We start from the raw sequence: 15,771 nt of genomic DNA on the forward strand, positions 1-15,771 counted from the left end.
GACATGAAAAACGAAGTAGAAACTCCCTGACTGAGAAAACATGGAACGTTGGATCACTTTGCAAAACTCTGCAAAACTGAAACTATTATTCATGTAAATGACAGCTTTGAACATGAAAATCCAGGAGTGCATATACATTTGGTGTGGGAACCAATGCACAGAAGACATGGAGGAAATAGAGGAGGTGTTAATCTCAGTGTATTACCAGATTCAGGTGCATATTGTAATATCATTGATGAAAATACATGGAGAATGCTGAAATCCAAGAAAAATAAATGTGGCTCTTGTGGAGGACCAGAAAACAAACAGTATTATTCATGTACACGTCTGAGAAACCTTTAAAAGTGAAGGGAACATTTGAATATGACGTAAAGGCAAGCAAAGGAAGAGACCAGTAGTAGTGAAAGGACATGGGATTTGATATGAGTTGATTAGTTTTGAGAATTTTCAGTGTGGTTTAAGGAATAAAAGTTGGAGTTCATATGCTATTCTGCAAATGTTTGAAAAGACATTTTAAAGACTGAACTGTCAATTAACATGTTTTGAAAGGACCGTTTCTCTCCAAGAAAGGAAGGGATGTTGTGTTTGGACTTGACATTTGAATGAACTTTTGTTAACTTGGTAGAGTTACTTGTTCCATTGTTGATTCCTTTAATAATTATAAGCTTGTCAAGGAGGTGGGTGTATCATTTCTTAGTGTTATGGATTTGAAAAAAGCGCAAGCATTGCAAACTGGTTCAATTCATTGAGTGATTTGATTCGTGATGTGATTTAATTCAAAAGCATTGATACTGGGGTTTGTTTTTGTGCACATGTAATTCTCTTTTAATTGTACATCTATATCTGTGCTGGAGTATACATATTTTTTTTTCAGAATTTACATGTATGTACAGTACTGTAGCCAGCATGCAAGTTGAATTGAAACAGTTACTGCATGGTTATTTATAATTTTGTTTTAACTCTCCATCATCTAAAAAAGAATGTTTTTTCATTCATTATTCAAGATTTATTCATTACAAAACTATATTCATTAGTGATTATTATTATTAATGATATGTTTGAATTAGTTTAAAAATGACAATGTATAATATTATTTAGGTTGAGGTGTGCAAAAATATTTCCCCCTCTAATCCCCCCCCCCCCATGTACATGCATAATTAATTACAATTTTTGTAATTTGTGTTAATTCAGATTCGATGAGCAGCTTTGTGTTGAAAAAAAAATTGTTGTTATAACTGTTTTCTTTACATGTATGTAAGTGACATTTCCTCCTGTTAAGTGTCTGTATATTTGCCTTTTTGCAGTGTGTTTTTTTTTTTTTTTTTTTTTTTCAAACATACAAATTGTTTTGTACAAAAAGACAAGGAGTGGCCCTTAATTTGTTGCATGTTAGTTGCCAGCAAGGTTATATAATGTGTAATAATTTTGTTTAGGCTTTTAGCACAGAATAAATACTTGAATCTTGAATCTTGTATGTCTTTTTTTATAGTTATCTTATTGAATAATTAAAAATAATTAAAAAAAGAAAAAAAAAAAAACAATCTGGGCCATATGTGGTCCATGTCCGGCCCTAATCTGGCCCACATCCGGCATGCCATACCTTTGCCAGATATTGCCAGATCTGGGCCAGATCTGGCCACATGAGCAAATGTGAAATAATAAAAAAAAACAATCTGGGCCATATGTGGTCCATGTCTGGCCCTAATCTGGCCCATTTGAATATGATCTGGCCCATATCTGGCCCACATCTGGCATGCCATACATTTGCCAGATATTGCCAGATCTGGGCCGACATCTGGCCATATGAGCAAATGTGGACTGGGCCAGATGTGGCAATGTCTGGGCCAGATCTGGCCCAAACATTGCCACATCTGGCCCACATGTGGCAAGCCATACCTTTTGCCAGACATTGCCAGACGTTGCCAGATCTGGGCCAGACGTGGGCCAGATCACTGAGGCTGTCTGGGATTGGTCCAGTAACCAGTGGCAGAATGAGGGCGGGTGTCAGGGGTTCCTGCCCCCAGCCCCCCCCCCCCTTCAATTTCTGGTCCCCTCTCAAAATTAGAATTTTGACTAGCTGAACTTTAGTTCTAAACCGTACCAAATGACATCGTTCACCCTCTGAAATACCATAATTATTCTCATCTGCAGCCCCCCCTACAAATAATCCTAAATGTGCCCCTGCAGACCATTTTATTTGCTGTTTAGAAGAAAAAAAATTAGACAGGTGAAACCCTCTGACCAGTGAGTTGGCTTTCTGACCATGACACAATGATTTATATATGTGTACATCTGCAGCAGTTGTCCTGGAAATATGGTGATAAAACCTTTTTTCAGGACTCACCAAAGTCAGATTGCTTTGATGATTTTTGTCTGAAAAGAGGGAGAATAGAAATGATTTTTCAAAGTTAAATATAGTGTGAAAAATACCTGCAAGGCACTTAAAGGGTATGCTTTCCTTTCTGTAAGTCTACTTCAAGCTAAGCAGTGTTAAGTGCCCACATTAAATGTAAATACCTTTAAGTATCTAAACTTTAAAAAGTTAAGAACATTAAAATAAAATCAACTGGTCTTGGTAAGTGTTGACTGCCTCATCAGATAGTCCTTGATTATGTCACCCTGTAGACTGTGTTTGAGGTCTGTTATGGCATTTCAATAGATTTTGTCTTCAAATAACCAGGATCAGACATGTAATCTGGCAATAATGATTGGGGAAAGGCAGCCAGATAACAGGTAATGTAGGTAACTCTGAAGGCAAGGGAGTGAATTGATTGAAGAGAAGGATTATAATCCAGTTGAACAGATTATGATTGGGGATTTATCTTCGAGATCAAATGTCAACTCTGGTCTGATAGTCCTGTAGATATCTACTCTGAACATGTATCAAACATGATTTTATGATCAATGTTTTTAATTAAGGGTTGACTTAATCTCATATTTTTCTGTCGGCTCTCATTATAAACAGCCCAATACTTGCTGTCTTTTTTCAGCTATTTTATCTAATTGTTCGTGGTAATTTCATTACAGAATTAACTTAATTTAAGAAATTTGATTTAATTCTGAGTGGCTGTTTATTCATAGTACTTAAATTGATAACATGTCACATTAAGTTTCTTAGCTTTAGTCATTTATTTTTTATTCACTGACAGTTACTAAAATATTAATATTGAAATTACTGTCAAATCAGAACATTACAGGATGCATTACTTTTTTTAATATTACAAGCAAAGTATGCAGTATTTAATGATTGTTAAATTTATTGGGAAGTACCATAAATTTATCACCATGAAACCAGCCACCTTCTAATTATCAAAGATATTATCCTATAAAAAGAAAATAAAAATATTTTGAAATTTAAGAAGAAATAGCCAGGTATACAGTAATAAGAGCTAAACTGAAGCTTAGTTATGTAGAAAAAAAGATAACAAAAAAGAAAAAAATACAAGACTAAAGACCAAAGATAAAAATTAAAATTTCTCCCTTTTCCACAAATGTGTTCTTTTTTGTTATATTACTACTGCACTAGAACAGTACTGGTAGCTAGGTGAACTATCTCACACTTTCACATGTGAGAACTGTTATTGTGACAAGGATCTGGTGAACTTTCTGCTGTTATTGGTTCTGAATTACAAAATGTCTGTGACTGGAGATGAAAACATTGGCTTGAATTTCCCTGCACAAGTTTATTTTTTCTCCAGCTTCTGTTACTTGACCACATATGAAAACTTTCAAGTAAGTTTTTTTTGCCAGTTTGGATTTTATTTGATTTCTGGTTTGTCTATCATTGCAAAAGAAGCAGATATGACAGGTGATACAGGTGTGATAGTGGATACAAGTGTGACAGGTTAGGCAGGGTTTCATGTCCTCAAGCCCCTGTTTACAGGAAGAAATTAGCAGACATATTCATCCTGACTTCTCTATCTTTTTACTTGGTTTCAACTCTAATTTGAAAGCTGCATGCTGCTCTCTGGTTTACAGATAACTTATGGTTGAAACTAATTGCATTCAATTGCTCATTTCCATCTCTCCTGCCTGGTGGGGCGTAAGTGTTAGTATTGGGGAAACAGGCTTTAGCTGCTACTTGTGGATGATATCATGTCATATGTATTTTTGCTATTTTGTTTTATGGAGAAATGATAAACATATCTGATGAAAACTCAACTGATGTTTTTGTTTTTGTTTGTTTTTTTTTCAACATCTATATTTGATAAAATACAAGTACTGGTTGATTGATTTATAAAATGAATGTGCACATTTGATTTATGAAGACATCTGCCTTAGAAATCTCTGTAGAAAAGATATACACTCCAAACTGCACTCTTACAAAAGCTTAATAAAAAAAGTCAAATAAAGCCGAGTTTTTTTTTTACCCTGAGAAAAATGTGGTAAATGTTAAAAAAGAAGGAATGACTTCTGCAGATTGATCCCAGCAAATGTGTGAACCTGTTGTTTGTTTGCCCAGCAGTTTGATGCTGACTGCAGTTTTGAAATATCTCAACAACATCCCAACCCTGACCACAATGCTGGCCATAAGGCTGACCACAAGTATCAATAAATTGTCCAGCCTAATGCAAGCATTGCCAAGTTCACTGGTGGCATTTTATGTTTTGTGCTAATTAAATGTCTAATATGTACACCTGTAGCAAAAGAATTGATTTTCTTAAAAATTGTAACAATTTTTTTCTGAATCAGTGGTGTACCATATTCAGATTATTTGACAAAATGATGATCTTTAACCCCATTTTAAAGTAAGTTTTTTTATTACTTCTTGTGTTAAGAGTGGGGAACTGACGGATTATAAGACTAAGTTCAAAATTAAAAGAGTCCTGTTTTTAGTTGTATGTTCAGCATTTGTATATGTTCATATTGTCCAGTTGGTCATCAGTTTGATCACTACAGGGTATAGGCAATTAGTGCCAGGTGCTCACAGAATAAATCTAAAAATGTTCTTGTTAATTTCAATGAACTTGTATATTTGGTTTTTTATTTAAATGCTCGTATATGAAGCTTATGAAGCATGCATGAATTGATCTCATTTTGATACCTACATGTATAGAAAACAATAATAGCTGTATGTGTGCAAATGCCTCTCATATTTTGTCTTTTTAAAATAAAGAAAATCCAGGAGGTCCTGTCATGTCTACCTGTCTTCCATCTCTCAAATGTTCATGTTTACAGGGTAAAGAAAACTTGTTTTCCACTCTCTGCTGTCTAAGATATATATGTTTGTGTAAGTACATAGACATATGTGGGAGAGAAGGCATGGTAGTACTTGTCTTGTGTACTTGGTGGTCTGCTGTCTACCTTCCTACAGAAAATTCCTGGAGAAAACTAACTGAGCTATTCCTGTACTCTCATACCTCATCAGTACCTGGAGGCTGCTCATAGCCAACCTTTTGTATCATAAATGTGGCCTTTTTAGTTGTTATTGTTATAATTGTAGCTGTTTATAAGACATTTTAAGATGAAGGAGAATGATTAAGTGATTTTAATAGGTATAAGAGATAAGATTAGCTTAATTTGAAGTGGCTGATTCAGAGGTAACAATTAAGTAAGATTTCCTAACTTCAGTTCTGTTAGTTTGATACATCACAATGCTTAATCTCAGTCAACTTTGAAATGGTAAAATTTCCATATTTAAAGTTGCCATGATTATTTTTTTCATGAATAGAATCACTTTGGATTAGGCAGTCATAATGGGTGAATAAACTAGCTGGTACAGGGGAAGTGATATTGGGTATACAAAGAAAAGTATGGTGTAAAAAATCTGTTCAAAGTTGGTTTTATGGAATAAGAATGCTAGTATCACAACAGTAAATGTTTTTTATACATTTGTTACTAAAAAGATGTACCAATCTGAAAATAAAAAGAGACACAGCTCAACTACCAGAGCAGCTTGAATAGCTCTTTCCAGTCAGAATGAGGTAATATCAAGTGCCTGATTAAGTTCAGTTACAGTGTTTACCACCTGATGCTGAGTGTGAGGGTGAAGTACTGTGACATTTTCATGGTGAAGGTGTTCCTTATCTGACCTGTTCAAGAGTCCTGTTGGAGGAGCATGTCTGGGGGAGTGGAGTGCTTCGGGATCCCAGCATTCCTCAGAAAATTCCTCCATGGAGAAGTGGAATATGGTGGGAAAAGGAACAGATTTTAGGCTCCCCACAGTCTAAAAGATTCTAGTTATACAACATTTTGAAGAAAAAAAAAAGAAAAAAGATAAGCCACAAATATTTTACCTATAATTTGTTAAGAATTTGCTGTTTTGGATGTAGAGTAGAATTGCATTTGACTGGGGTAGGGGGGTCTTCCTCTAGCAGTACATTCTTCTGATATCTCACTCTTTTAGGCAATTAATTTCCCAAAATACATCTACCACCTTCGTGTTAAGTGTGATGAATGGTCTTCACTTAATCTCTCACCCTGGCCAGGCTTTGTAATACTTAACAAAATTAACTTAATATCAGGTAGTCCAGCAAATAGAGCATTGCATCCTTTTTATTGTAAATAAATAATTTAGGCTGGCACTCTCATGCGACCGTAGTGACCCTTGTATGCGATTTCCTGACACGCCGCCCGTCAAAGCGATTATGCCTCATTTTCTTCATTTCATTGCGGCATATTAACTCATCAGAAATAATAACATGTAATAGAAAGCGTGGTGTGAGAGTGCTGACACGTAAGGTAAAGGTCTGCTGGTATGGCTTTCACAGAACCACTACTGTACTGGCGTGTGTACTGGAGATCACATAGACCTCCACTCAGGCTTATGTCAATGTTAAAAAATCTAATTTTTGGAAAGTAAATTTTTCCCTCTCTCCCAACCTGCACATATGCACCCTTCTTTTGGATGGAGATGGTATTAAATCAAAGTATAAAATTCTGTTTTGGGGGTCTTGGCAGTTCATGTGGATTAACTTTACCAGATTTTTTACCATTTATTGCAGTCTACAAAACTACAAATACTTGTTAAGCCCAACATCATTATGTCATAACTGCATGACTCGACTTTTTTTTTTTTGAGAGGGGGGGGGGGGGGGGGGGTGTCACAATTATTTCAGACATTTGCACACAGAATTAAGAAAGACCCAGTGGAAAGTTTTATTTTGTTTTTTAAATTTAGAAAATACCCAGATAAAGGCGTGTTTCTGTTTTGGCGGAAATGTTGCTACATCATAGCTTAAGTTGGGTGTGAGATTACCCAAGTATGTCACTAGTAGGCATGTTGTGAAGTTATCCACAAACACTCCCCAAACATGGTCAGACCAAAACTTTTGATATTCAGCATGCTGATTGGTGTGTTTGTCTTTGCTGTAACTGGTGATGTCCATTCTGCACATTTTTTAAAACTTTTTCTTGGGTCTAAAATTTTATGACCCAAGCACCTGATAAAAAGCAGATGTGCACATCTTTAGAGGTGTAACTTTGTCAACCCTCTGATGAAGCAGCACCTGTCAAATTACCCTGCTCTGTTTTATAGCAAACACATTTCCATGTGAGACAAATTTAGTTTACAATTTCCTCTACTATTTATAACTTGTAACATGCGGTAATGTTCAAATATTTGTTGAGATAACATTTGCAGTAGCTGGTCCTACTCATTGCATAACATACAGTGATGAGGAAGGGAGTTTCCGTAACACAAGTAGCAGGTAATACCTCATCAGAAGTACCTGTGAAAAAAGTTATAAGAACCCCAGTAAGAAGTCTCTTGTAGTACTTGTGGCAAATAAACATTGTCTGCCAAATACACCTGTTTCTCTCTAAGAACACTGTATGTGTGTTAACGTCTCCATTAGCAGACAGCTTTGAAGATGACCCGTCATGGCGGTAAGTGGTGGCCTCTCATCAGCTGCAGCACTAATGTTTCTGTGTTTCGAGCTCCCAGAAGGCTGTTTACCGAGGGAGAAGTATGCATGCTTTGGCACGGCTGCCAACGGAAAAGATCTCAAAATGTGAGGAGCTGTTGTTTACTGTGGTATGAACATTGGAAGAACACCAGAAAACAATACAAAGAACACAAGAGCCGTGTGCAGTCAGATATGTGTAAAATGTGCACATGCAGATTAGTGCAAGCTAGGGCGGATTGAGGCCGTTCTCTGGTTGATAGTCAGAATTCTTCTGGGTCTTCTGGACGACAGTCAGAATTTGCATTGAAGGGCATCTAATTTTTCTGATGAAAGATGGTCAGAAATGGAGGATGAATCAACAAAGCTTGATAATTTAAAAGACTGTCAGAAAATATCTCTGGATCCGCCCCTGTGTTAGTCACTATGTTGTGTGGTATAACTTCCTCTGATTTGAGGTGTGGCATTTCTCTAGGTATCCTTAGTGTTATGCCACAGAGCAGGGACTGTCCTTTTATGCTGTGTTTATTCCTTTTATGTGAAAAACTGTTACCCTTTAGTACACTGCTTTTTAACAGGGAAATTCACAGGTTTTCCTTCATAGCTGGCACTCTGTCTACATATCTGATTTAAAATGTGACGGTGTGTTAGGTGTGACATTGTGTAGGGTGTGCAATTGTGTCAGTTGTGGCAGTGTATTAAATTTGTGCAGTAAAGACCCCCCCCCCTCCAGTTAACTGATGGATAAAACTGCATTTTGGCAGGCATAATATGTCTCCTAGTAACATGACATTTTGCACCTGCCAAGTAGCAGCCATTGTAGTGTTTATCACCATTCTGTGGTTTTCTTTTTGTGATCACTAATTAGATTAGTTACAGATCGGTAACCTCTTTTGAAGATTATTTTTAGAGTTAAAAAGCCAAAGTAAAAAAAAACTTTTAGTGAAACTTGGTCTTAAGAAAATAAAGCCGCACTTAATTTCAGAGACTGTTCTATTGGAATACACAGTTGCTGCTGGCTATATGACATATTGCTTTACTGTCTATTTGTCTTTTTATATTTTCTTAACATAGAGGAATCATCTTAGAGAACATACAAAATCCCCAGTAATTAAAAAACATGGCCATCACAAAGTATAGTAAAAAGATAGTCAGAAGTTTGTACAAGCAAAAAAACTTGGTTTTGACACTTCATGTTTGTATAAGGAAATAGACAACACAAATTTTCTGTAAACTCTTACAGCTAAAGGGCTCTTTAATGAATTAATTTAAATTACATTATAAAGTCTGAAGGGCATATTTTCCACCAGCTTCCCCCCTTTCCAGCCTCTCCTCTCCCTTTCCAGCCTCTCTCCCCACTTTCCAGCCTCTCTGACTGACGTTTCACTCAAGTGTGTCTGACTGTTACATGTACATCTGTCTGGGTGGTCATGTTTAGTTATCAAAACTAGGGAGGAAAATCCAGGAAAATATCCCCAGGAATCTCAGAAAATGAATAAATCATGTCCATCCTCCTGTGCATGTTAAGTTGATAGGGTTTAAGAACTGATTGGTAGCTGCAGTGTGGTTGGGAGATCAGTGAAGGCAGACAGCAGGGAGGGTGTCTCAGCAGTGACGAATGCAAAGTTCTGAAGGGAATATACATTGTCTATTTACAATTAGAATAAAGTTAATTCATAGAGAAGAAATATGTGGAATATGTTCAGGTGTCTGAATTAAGTCAGCATAAAGTTGCTTTGGCAAATTGGCAGCTCCAACATATAATGTACTGTATACTGAGTGGGAGGTGCTCTAGCGAAACTGAGTGCTAGTAATATAACCACTTACTTCCCAAGTGATCATGCTTATTGTAATTTAGGAGATTTAAAAGATTTATAAAATTGGATTTTTTTTTTTTTTTTTTGTGATTTTCATTTCTTTTTTAAACCACTGAGAGACCATCTCCAGACTTACAATTAATTTTGTCATTATTCATTAACCATGTACTGGATACTTAATGATCTAATTTGTTCTATAAAGCTGATTGGTTTGCCACAATCTCTCTGTGCTCTAACTTAAACCACTAATATACCATTGTTGCCAAAAATGATTTCCCAAAAAATTCATTCACTTTTTTCCACACCGTCATGAGTAAGATAAGTGCAGTTTTAAAACATGTTTTACCCTCTTTAAATAGAGTTTTTTATTATAATAATAATAATAATTATTATTATTATTATTATATTCTGTGGAGTTATTTACAATGAATGTATTATAGCACAGAAAATTACCAATTACTGTTAAATGTCTGCATTTCATCTTGGCTGAGTCCCATGTCAAATATGTCCCTGTCCTATGATGACAAAGACAGGGAGAGAATGTACTGGCTTTCTGGCTTGTTCTTCCACTTAGCAAGTATGACATTTGTTGAAATAGAGATTTCAACAACAATTGTATAATTATTTCTGAAGTGAAATAACAAACAATTCTAAGAGGGTTGCCTTGTCTTTACGTCAGTCTGCCTGCTGTGTGCATGTGATGTAGTAAAGTGGTTTTATTATTATGAAATTCTTTTTATTTTAAGGAGCTGTTATTTATTGAAGTGTTTGTGTCTTTCTTCTCCGAGCAGGACAATAGAGTGAGATAATTTTTAAATTTGTGTAACTGATAGACATGTTTAGTATGTATTTGGATGTATTATTTTTCGAGACATCTCTGTGCATTTTCTTCAGCTCAGTCTGGTGCAAAAGTATTAAAAATTATTGTTATTATCTATATTATATAACTGCAGGAAAAGGGTGTATGAAGTAATTCTGATGTTACTCAGATATCACTAGGTCTCAAGAAGACAATGTCTTACACATTCCTGACCCCATCTTCAAGTGTGGCTACATGAAGTCTTCTCTTCTCTCTCTAGGACTCCAAGTATGCCTTTCCTCACTTTCCCTTTGATCTTAATTGTATTTCTTTCTTGTGTTATTTTTACCTCATCTCAGCCTCCTACCATTTCAGCTGATCACTTACGCCCAGCCCGTTAGCTTTACAAGGAACTTATGGCTCTTTTCTCCTTCAGTTAAACTTATTTTTCTTCACAACTTTTGGGTTTAATCAAATAGTTTAGAATATTTTCAGAACCTTGCCATTTGGAAAATGTAATTTGATTTACATTTGTATCATGGTGAACAATTATATTTTTTGCAGCTTGCAAGCAATTACAGTATAAGTTGCAATCGCCCTGTGCATCTTTCTGAAATTTGTAACCAGTTAGAGGGAAGACATGTTTGGCGTCAGAAGGTCAGTCATCAGATGTCTAAGGTTGCTGCTATCCCCCAAGGCCTTCAGGATTTTTTCCTTAGAAAATGGCATATCCAATTAACCTGTGGCTCGATGTAAAATTACCCAATTCTCTCCAATCTGTGGAGCGCTGATAAAAGGTATCCGGTCATGCCATATCGCCACGGTAACAGGTGGATGGGGGTGTGTTGCTGGTTCAGTACAAGATGTTTGTCGGAGGACATCTGGTCTTTTTCGTTAAAAAAGGTGGGAAGGTTTGCTTCCCAGTCTGGGTGCAAGTTGTGGTAACACTAAACAGGCCTGTTGTTCACTCATTATAAGGTGCACTTTTGTGCTGTTCTTTTTTCTTTCCATTTTTTTATTCATTTTTTTAACCAGTTGATTTGTTGTGAAGTTTTTTTTAAGTGCAGATGTTGAGAGCATTGGAAGGGTTCACCCTGAATACCACTGGTAACTTATCTCAAACCAACAGGTGCTTCCTTTAGGTTTGTTAATAGTAGAGGTGACTGAGTGTCCAGTACAAACAGTAACTCAGGGTGGTCATAACATTTCCAGGGGTGGACAGAATTAAGCCATCTTCTGGGTCTTCTGGAAGACAGAATTTTTAATTTTACCTTGACGAGCATCTAATTTTTTCTGTCATGACAATCAAAAATAGAGGATGGATCAACAAAGACAATTCTGAAGTCTGTCAAAAAATATCTCAGGATCTGCCTCTGAACTCCTGTGATTAAGGTTTTTCATTTCACTATATGTACCTTCTTAAACTATTTTATTGAATCTTGATTTTAAAGTGAAGTGAGAACCGAATTAGTAAAATTTCATTTTTGGATTTTAAAAAGATTTGAATAAATAACTCTGGATGGAAGTTTAATAATATTTCACTGCAATTGTGGTCTTGTTTATACTAATGTGACAACTTGGTGGTGAGTGATGTAAATCCATCTAGTCAAGCAGATTTATGAGTAAAAAAGCACAACTTCATAACGTCTGGATAAAGTTATAATGGTTTTCAAAGATTTGTCCTGTACTGAAGTCTTGTTAAAAATGAATAGGTCCACAGAACTTTCTCATTATAATAATCCTTCACTTGCCATTGTATCATTTTTGGTTTGTACTTATGATTAAGATGCCAGTAGAGAATACATATTTACGTACTGATCTCTTTCTTTCTTCAGGCTATCAGTCGGTACTTGAAGTGGTATCGCACAGACTCCATGTTGTGGAAGTGTAGGAACGCCATCAAGAGGTACATGGACTGGGGCAAGGAACCCATGTCTTCACTGGGTAAGTAGTAGAATAGATACAGGGTCCCATGTTGGGTGGGTGGGGGAGGGACTAGTGATCACAGTTTACAGGAAATAATATCTTTACAGGGGCAGAATGAAGCCATCTTGTGAAAGATGGTCAGAATTTTTAAGCTTACATTTATGAGCATTTCTTTTACATACATCTCGGAGGGAGGGGGGGGGGTAAAATTGGCTCTCACGGGTATTGAAAATACCCAATGGGACCCTCTAGATAGACTAATTGAACAGCAGCAATATTCCATCAGGATTATGTCGATATTGGAAACAACTTATCTTCTCCCAGGTACACCATTGACATAATTATGATGCCTTTTTGAGGCATTAACTCTGTACTCCAGTCTGTATAAAGACAGGGCTCTCATGTTTACCAGTTAAAGTTTTCTTACTAAGCCAGCAGCTTGACCCAGCCATGGATTGCAGTAGTTGGTCAGTGAATTGTATCTGGATGTGCTCACAGTGTGCTAGATGGCATACAGAAACTAGACCACCTGTGAGATAGTTCACCAACAGATCGCTGCAGTACATCTTTGTCATTATACTGTAGCGGTTTTTGAGTCCAAAGGTAGCGTGCTAATAAAAGTTCAATCCCAAGAAACAGAGTTCTTTTTATCAATAAACAGTTTTATTTAAATCCAACGAAGTTTGTAAGGAGGCAATAAAAAGTTCAATGTGTCCAGATATAATTTAAATGATAATGATGAAGAGTTTAATAAAAATGCATAATCCAGGGTGCTACTAGGTAAAGTCAATAATCCTAGGAGGTATAGACATCGGTTAACATCGTACTGGTACTGGTACTGGTGGGCTTCACTTCGGAATTATTCCTGCCGACGGTAACCTAGGGTCCCGTAGCTACGCTGACCCTGTCGGGATAATCTGACTGATATATCCCTTAACGTTGGTGCCCCTAGCCCGTAACCTAGGGTCCCGTAGCTACGCTGACCCTGTCGGGATAATCTGACTGATATATCCCTTAACGTTGGTGCCCCTAGCCAACGTATCGCTTGTCCTAATCGACCTCCTGCCTAAGGTCTGCCTACTCTACACGGGAGATATTTCCCTCGTCGTTGGTGCCCCAGCCAACGTAACTCAGGCCTTCGTTTGCTACGCAAAGCCTGTCGGGAGAATCTGACGGAGATTTTCCCTGTCGTTGGTACTCCTGCCAACGTATCACTCTTCCTAACTAACCAACAATCAACCGCCCCAGTGAACCTGCCAGAGAAAGTAGAAACTTTCTCAATCGGAGCCTCGAGCGTAGCCTTGTCCCATCAGATTCGACCAACCGCCCCAGTGAACCTGCCAGAGGGAGTAGAAACTCCCTCAATCGGTACCTCGAACGAGTAGTATCCTCTGTGTCTCTTCCGTGGTATCTTCACCCAGCGTGAGGTGGGCTCTGTGTAAGGAGATAATTTTATCGTTCTCACCTATGAAAGGGGAAGGGGTATAGGTAAGCTCGTAAAGACGTTGTTAGCACCAGAACGTTACTTCTGTACCGCAAGGTCGTCCTGCTCATGTTGTGTAACTCGCCAGAATTATTGGCCACAGTGCTGACGAGGGTAATGGTTCCAGTCACATGAATCAATAAGTTGTTACAAACGCCCAAATATTTACCGGACGCTCCCATGGGGGTCTTTATGGCCCATAATGATAGGAATTACTTTGATAACGATTGTTAAAAATTTGTTTCATTACAATACCATACTCCAGCTTATTTCAGGACACCTAGGTTATATCCAGTACATATGACATGTCTATAGACAGGAGAGTCTTCAGAATTGATCAAAAAATCCAGATATTAATTTTGGGTGTTATATTGTGCCCCCCCCCCCCCCTAAAAAAATAGTATAACAGAGAGGGTTTCAGTATCTCAAACAGAAAAGAAAGCAGTATTATCTGTAGTTTCCTAGAACTTTACAGGCTATGTTAATTAACAAGTCTGGTATGGTATGGTTTTCCCTGTTGGTTATATGTCTACTACGTGCCGTTGAGACAAGGCAGCTAGTGTACTGAGATCTGAGTATAATACAGCATGGTGTAGGAATGTCTGGCATTGAAAGAACACAGTAACTCTACACAGAGTTCAGTAATAAGATGAGAAAGTTCAGGATAAATGAGATAACTCAAAAAAAAAAAAAAAAACTGTTTCCTAGAATTCCTGGAACATTTGTATAAGGTCATCAGATAAGCCAAGGCAATAAGACTGATGACTATCTGAAGTGGTCTCCTACCTGTTACTGGCTCCGGGCTGATCTTGACTGATGATCTGGCTTGTCTTGTGTCTGGGATGATGTGTGGGAGGGAGATGGCAACTGTGGATTGGAGACCAATTAGTGTGTGTGTATGTGTCTGTGTGTGTGTGTGCTCATGCATCTGTGTATGAGAAAGTGAAATAGAGAGATAGACAGAGAGGGTATGTGCTTGTGTGTCTGTGTGTGTGTGTGAGAGAGAGAGGGAAAAAAAGAAAAGCGTGTGTAGGTGTGTTTGAGAGAGAGAGAGAGAGAGAGAGAGAGAGAGATTGTTTATATTTGAGGACGAATATGATAGAGCCTGTGTGTGTGTGTGTGTGTGTGTGTTTGTGTGTGAGAGAGAGAAAGAGGGAGAGAGAGCTTGTGTGTGTGTTAGACTAGCACATTACTGATATCCTGAGGTATAGCAGCCCTCACCATTTATTACTAAGAGACTTGTTATTTCCCTCCACCAGGATATATCTCAGTTCCCCAAGCCCCATGTCACTGGTACAGGGCCAAGAGTTGCTGTTCCTCAGTTACTAAAGATATCCCCTCTTAACATTCCTCAGAATTGAGATGAGCCGTCTTCACCTGGTCTTGGTTTATCTTCATTCTCATCTCTGACTCTGCTCCAAAAATGGATTTTACTTGGATTGAAAGTGAACTGAACAATGTGATTAACTTCTCCAGTATGCAAGGGTTTATGAAGAACCTCATATGGGCTTTTACAACCTCATCTTCCAGCCATTGAGATTGGCTGAGGTAGGTTTGTTTATTTGGCATGCCCTGTATTTAGCAGGGCTGGGGTTTCACTGATACCTCACTTTTACATCTCAAGTTTTGAAATGTTTTTGTTTACACCTAGTTCTTGTTACATTATCACAGTCACTGTCATCTAACAAAGTGTTATCATTATTTTCAGAGCTGTACTGTGAAGTCCTGGGGACAGTGAAGTCCTTGGATTGGTACCACAACGGGAACAAGCTCAACCTAGGTCAGGTTTCTTAGTTTATTCCTACAGTTTTCAGTTAAATTTTATCAAGTAGAAGGTGTTCTATTTGGAAATCAAGCTACAAATCTTATGTGTTTTCATGGAGATGGAGTCTCTGGTGTATA

The 15,771-nt window shown here is 37.5% G+C and overlaps 1 protein-coding gene across 3 annotated transcripts in view; it reads left to right on the forward strand.

The window, feature by feature from the left end:
- Positions 1–15,771, forward strand: part of LOC106178655 (uncharacterized) — a 48,067-nt gene that overhangs the window by 30,237 nt on the left and 2,059 nt on the right. For all 3 annotated transcript variants that reach the window (XM_087013859.1, XM_013561931.3, XM_087013860.1), the window contains exons 3-4: positions 12,296–12,404; positions 15,578–15,649. In XM_087013859.1, coding sequence (XP_086869985.1) covers positions 12,296–12,404; positions 15,578–15,649 — 181 coding nt within the window. The remainder of the gene's footprint in view (positions 1–12,295; positions 12,405–15,577; positions 15,650–15,771) is intronic.

The sequence above is a fragment of the Lingula anatina genome, chromosome 5, assembly GCF_051362555.1.
Source record: "Lingula anatina isolate TDL-2025a chromosome 5, LinAna3.0, whole genome shotgun sequence".
In the NCBI taxonomy this organism is placed as follows: domain Eukaryota; kingdom Metazoa; phylum Brachiopoda; class Lingulata; order Lingulida; family Lingulidae; genus Lingula; species Lingula anatina.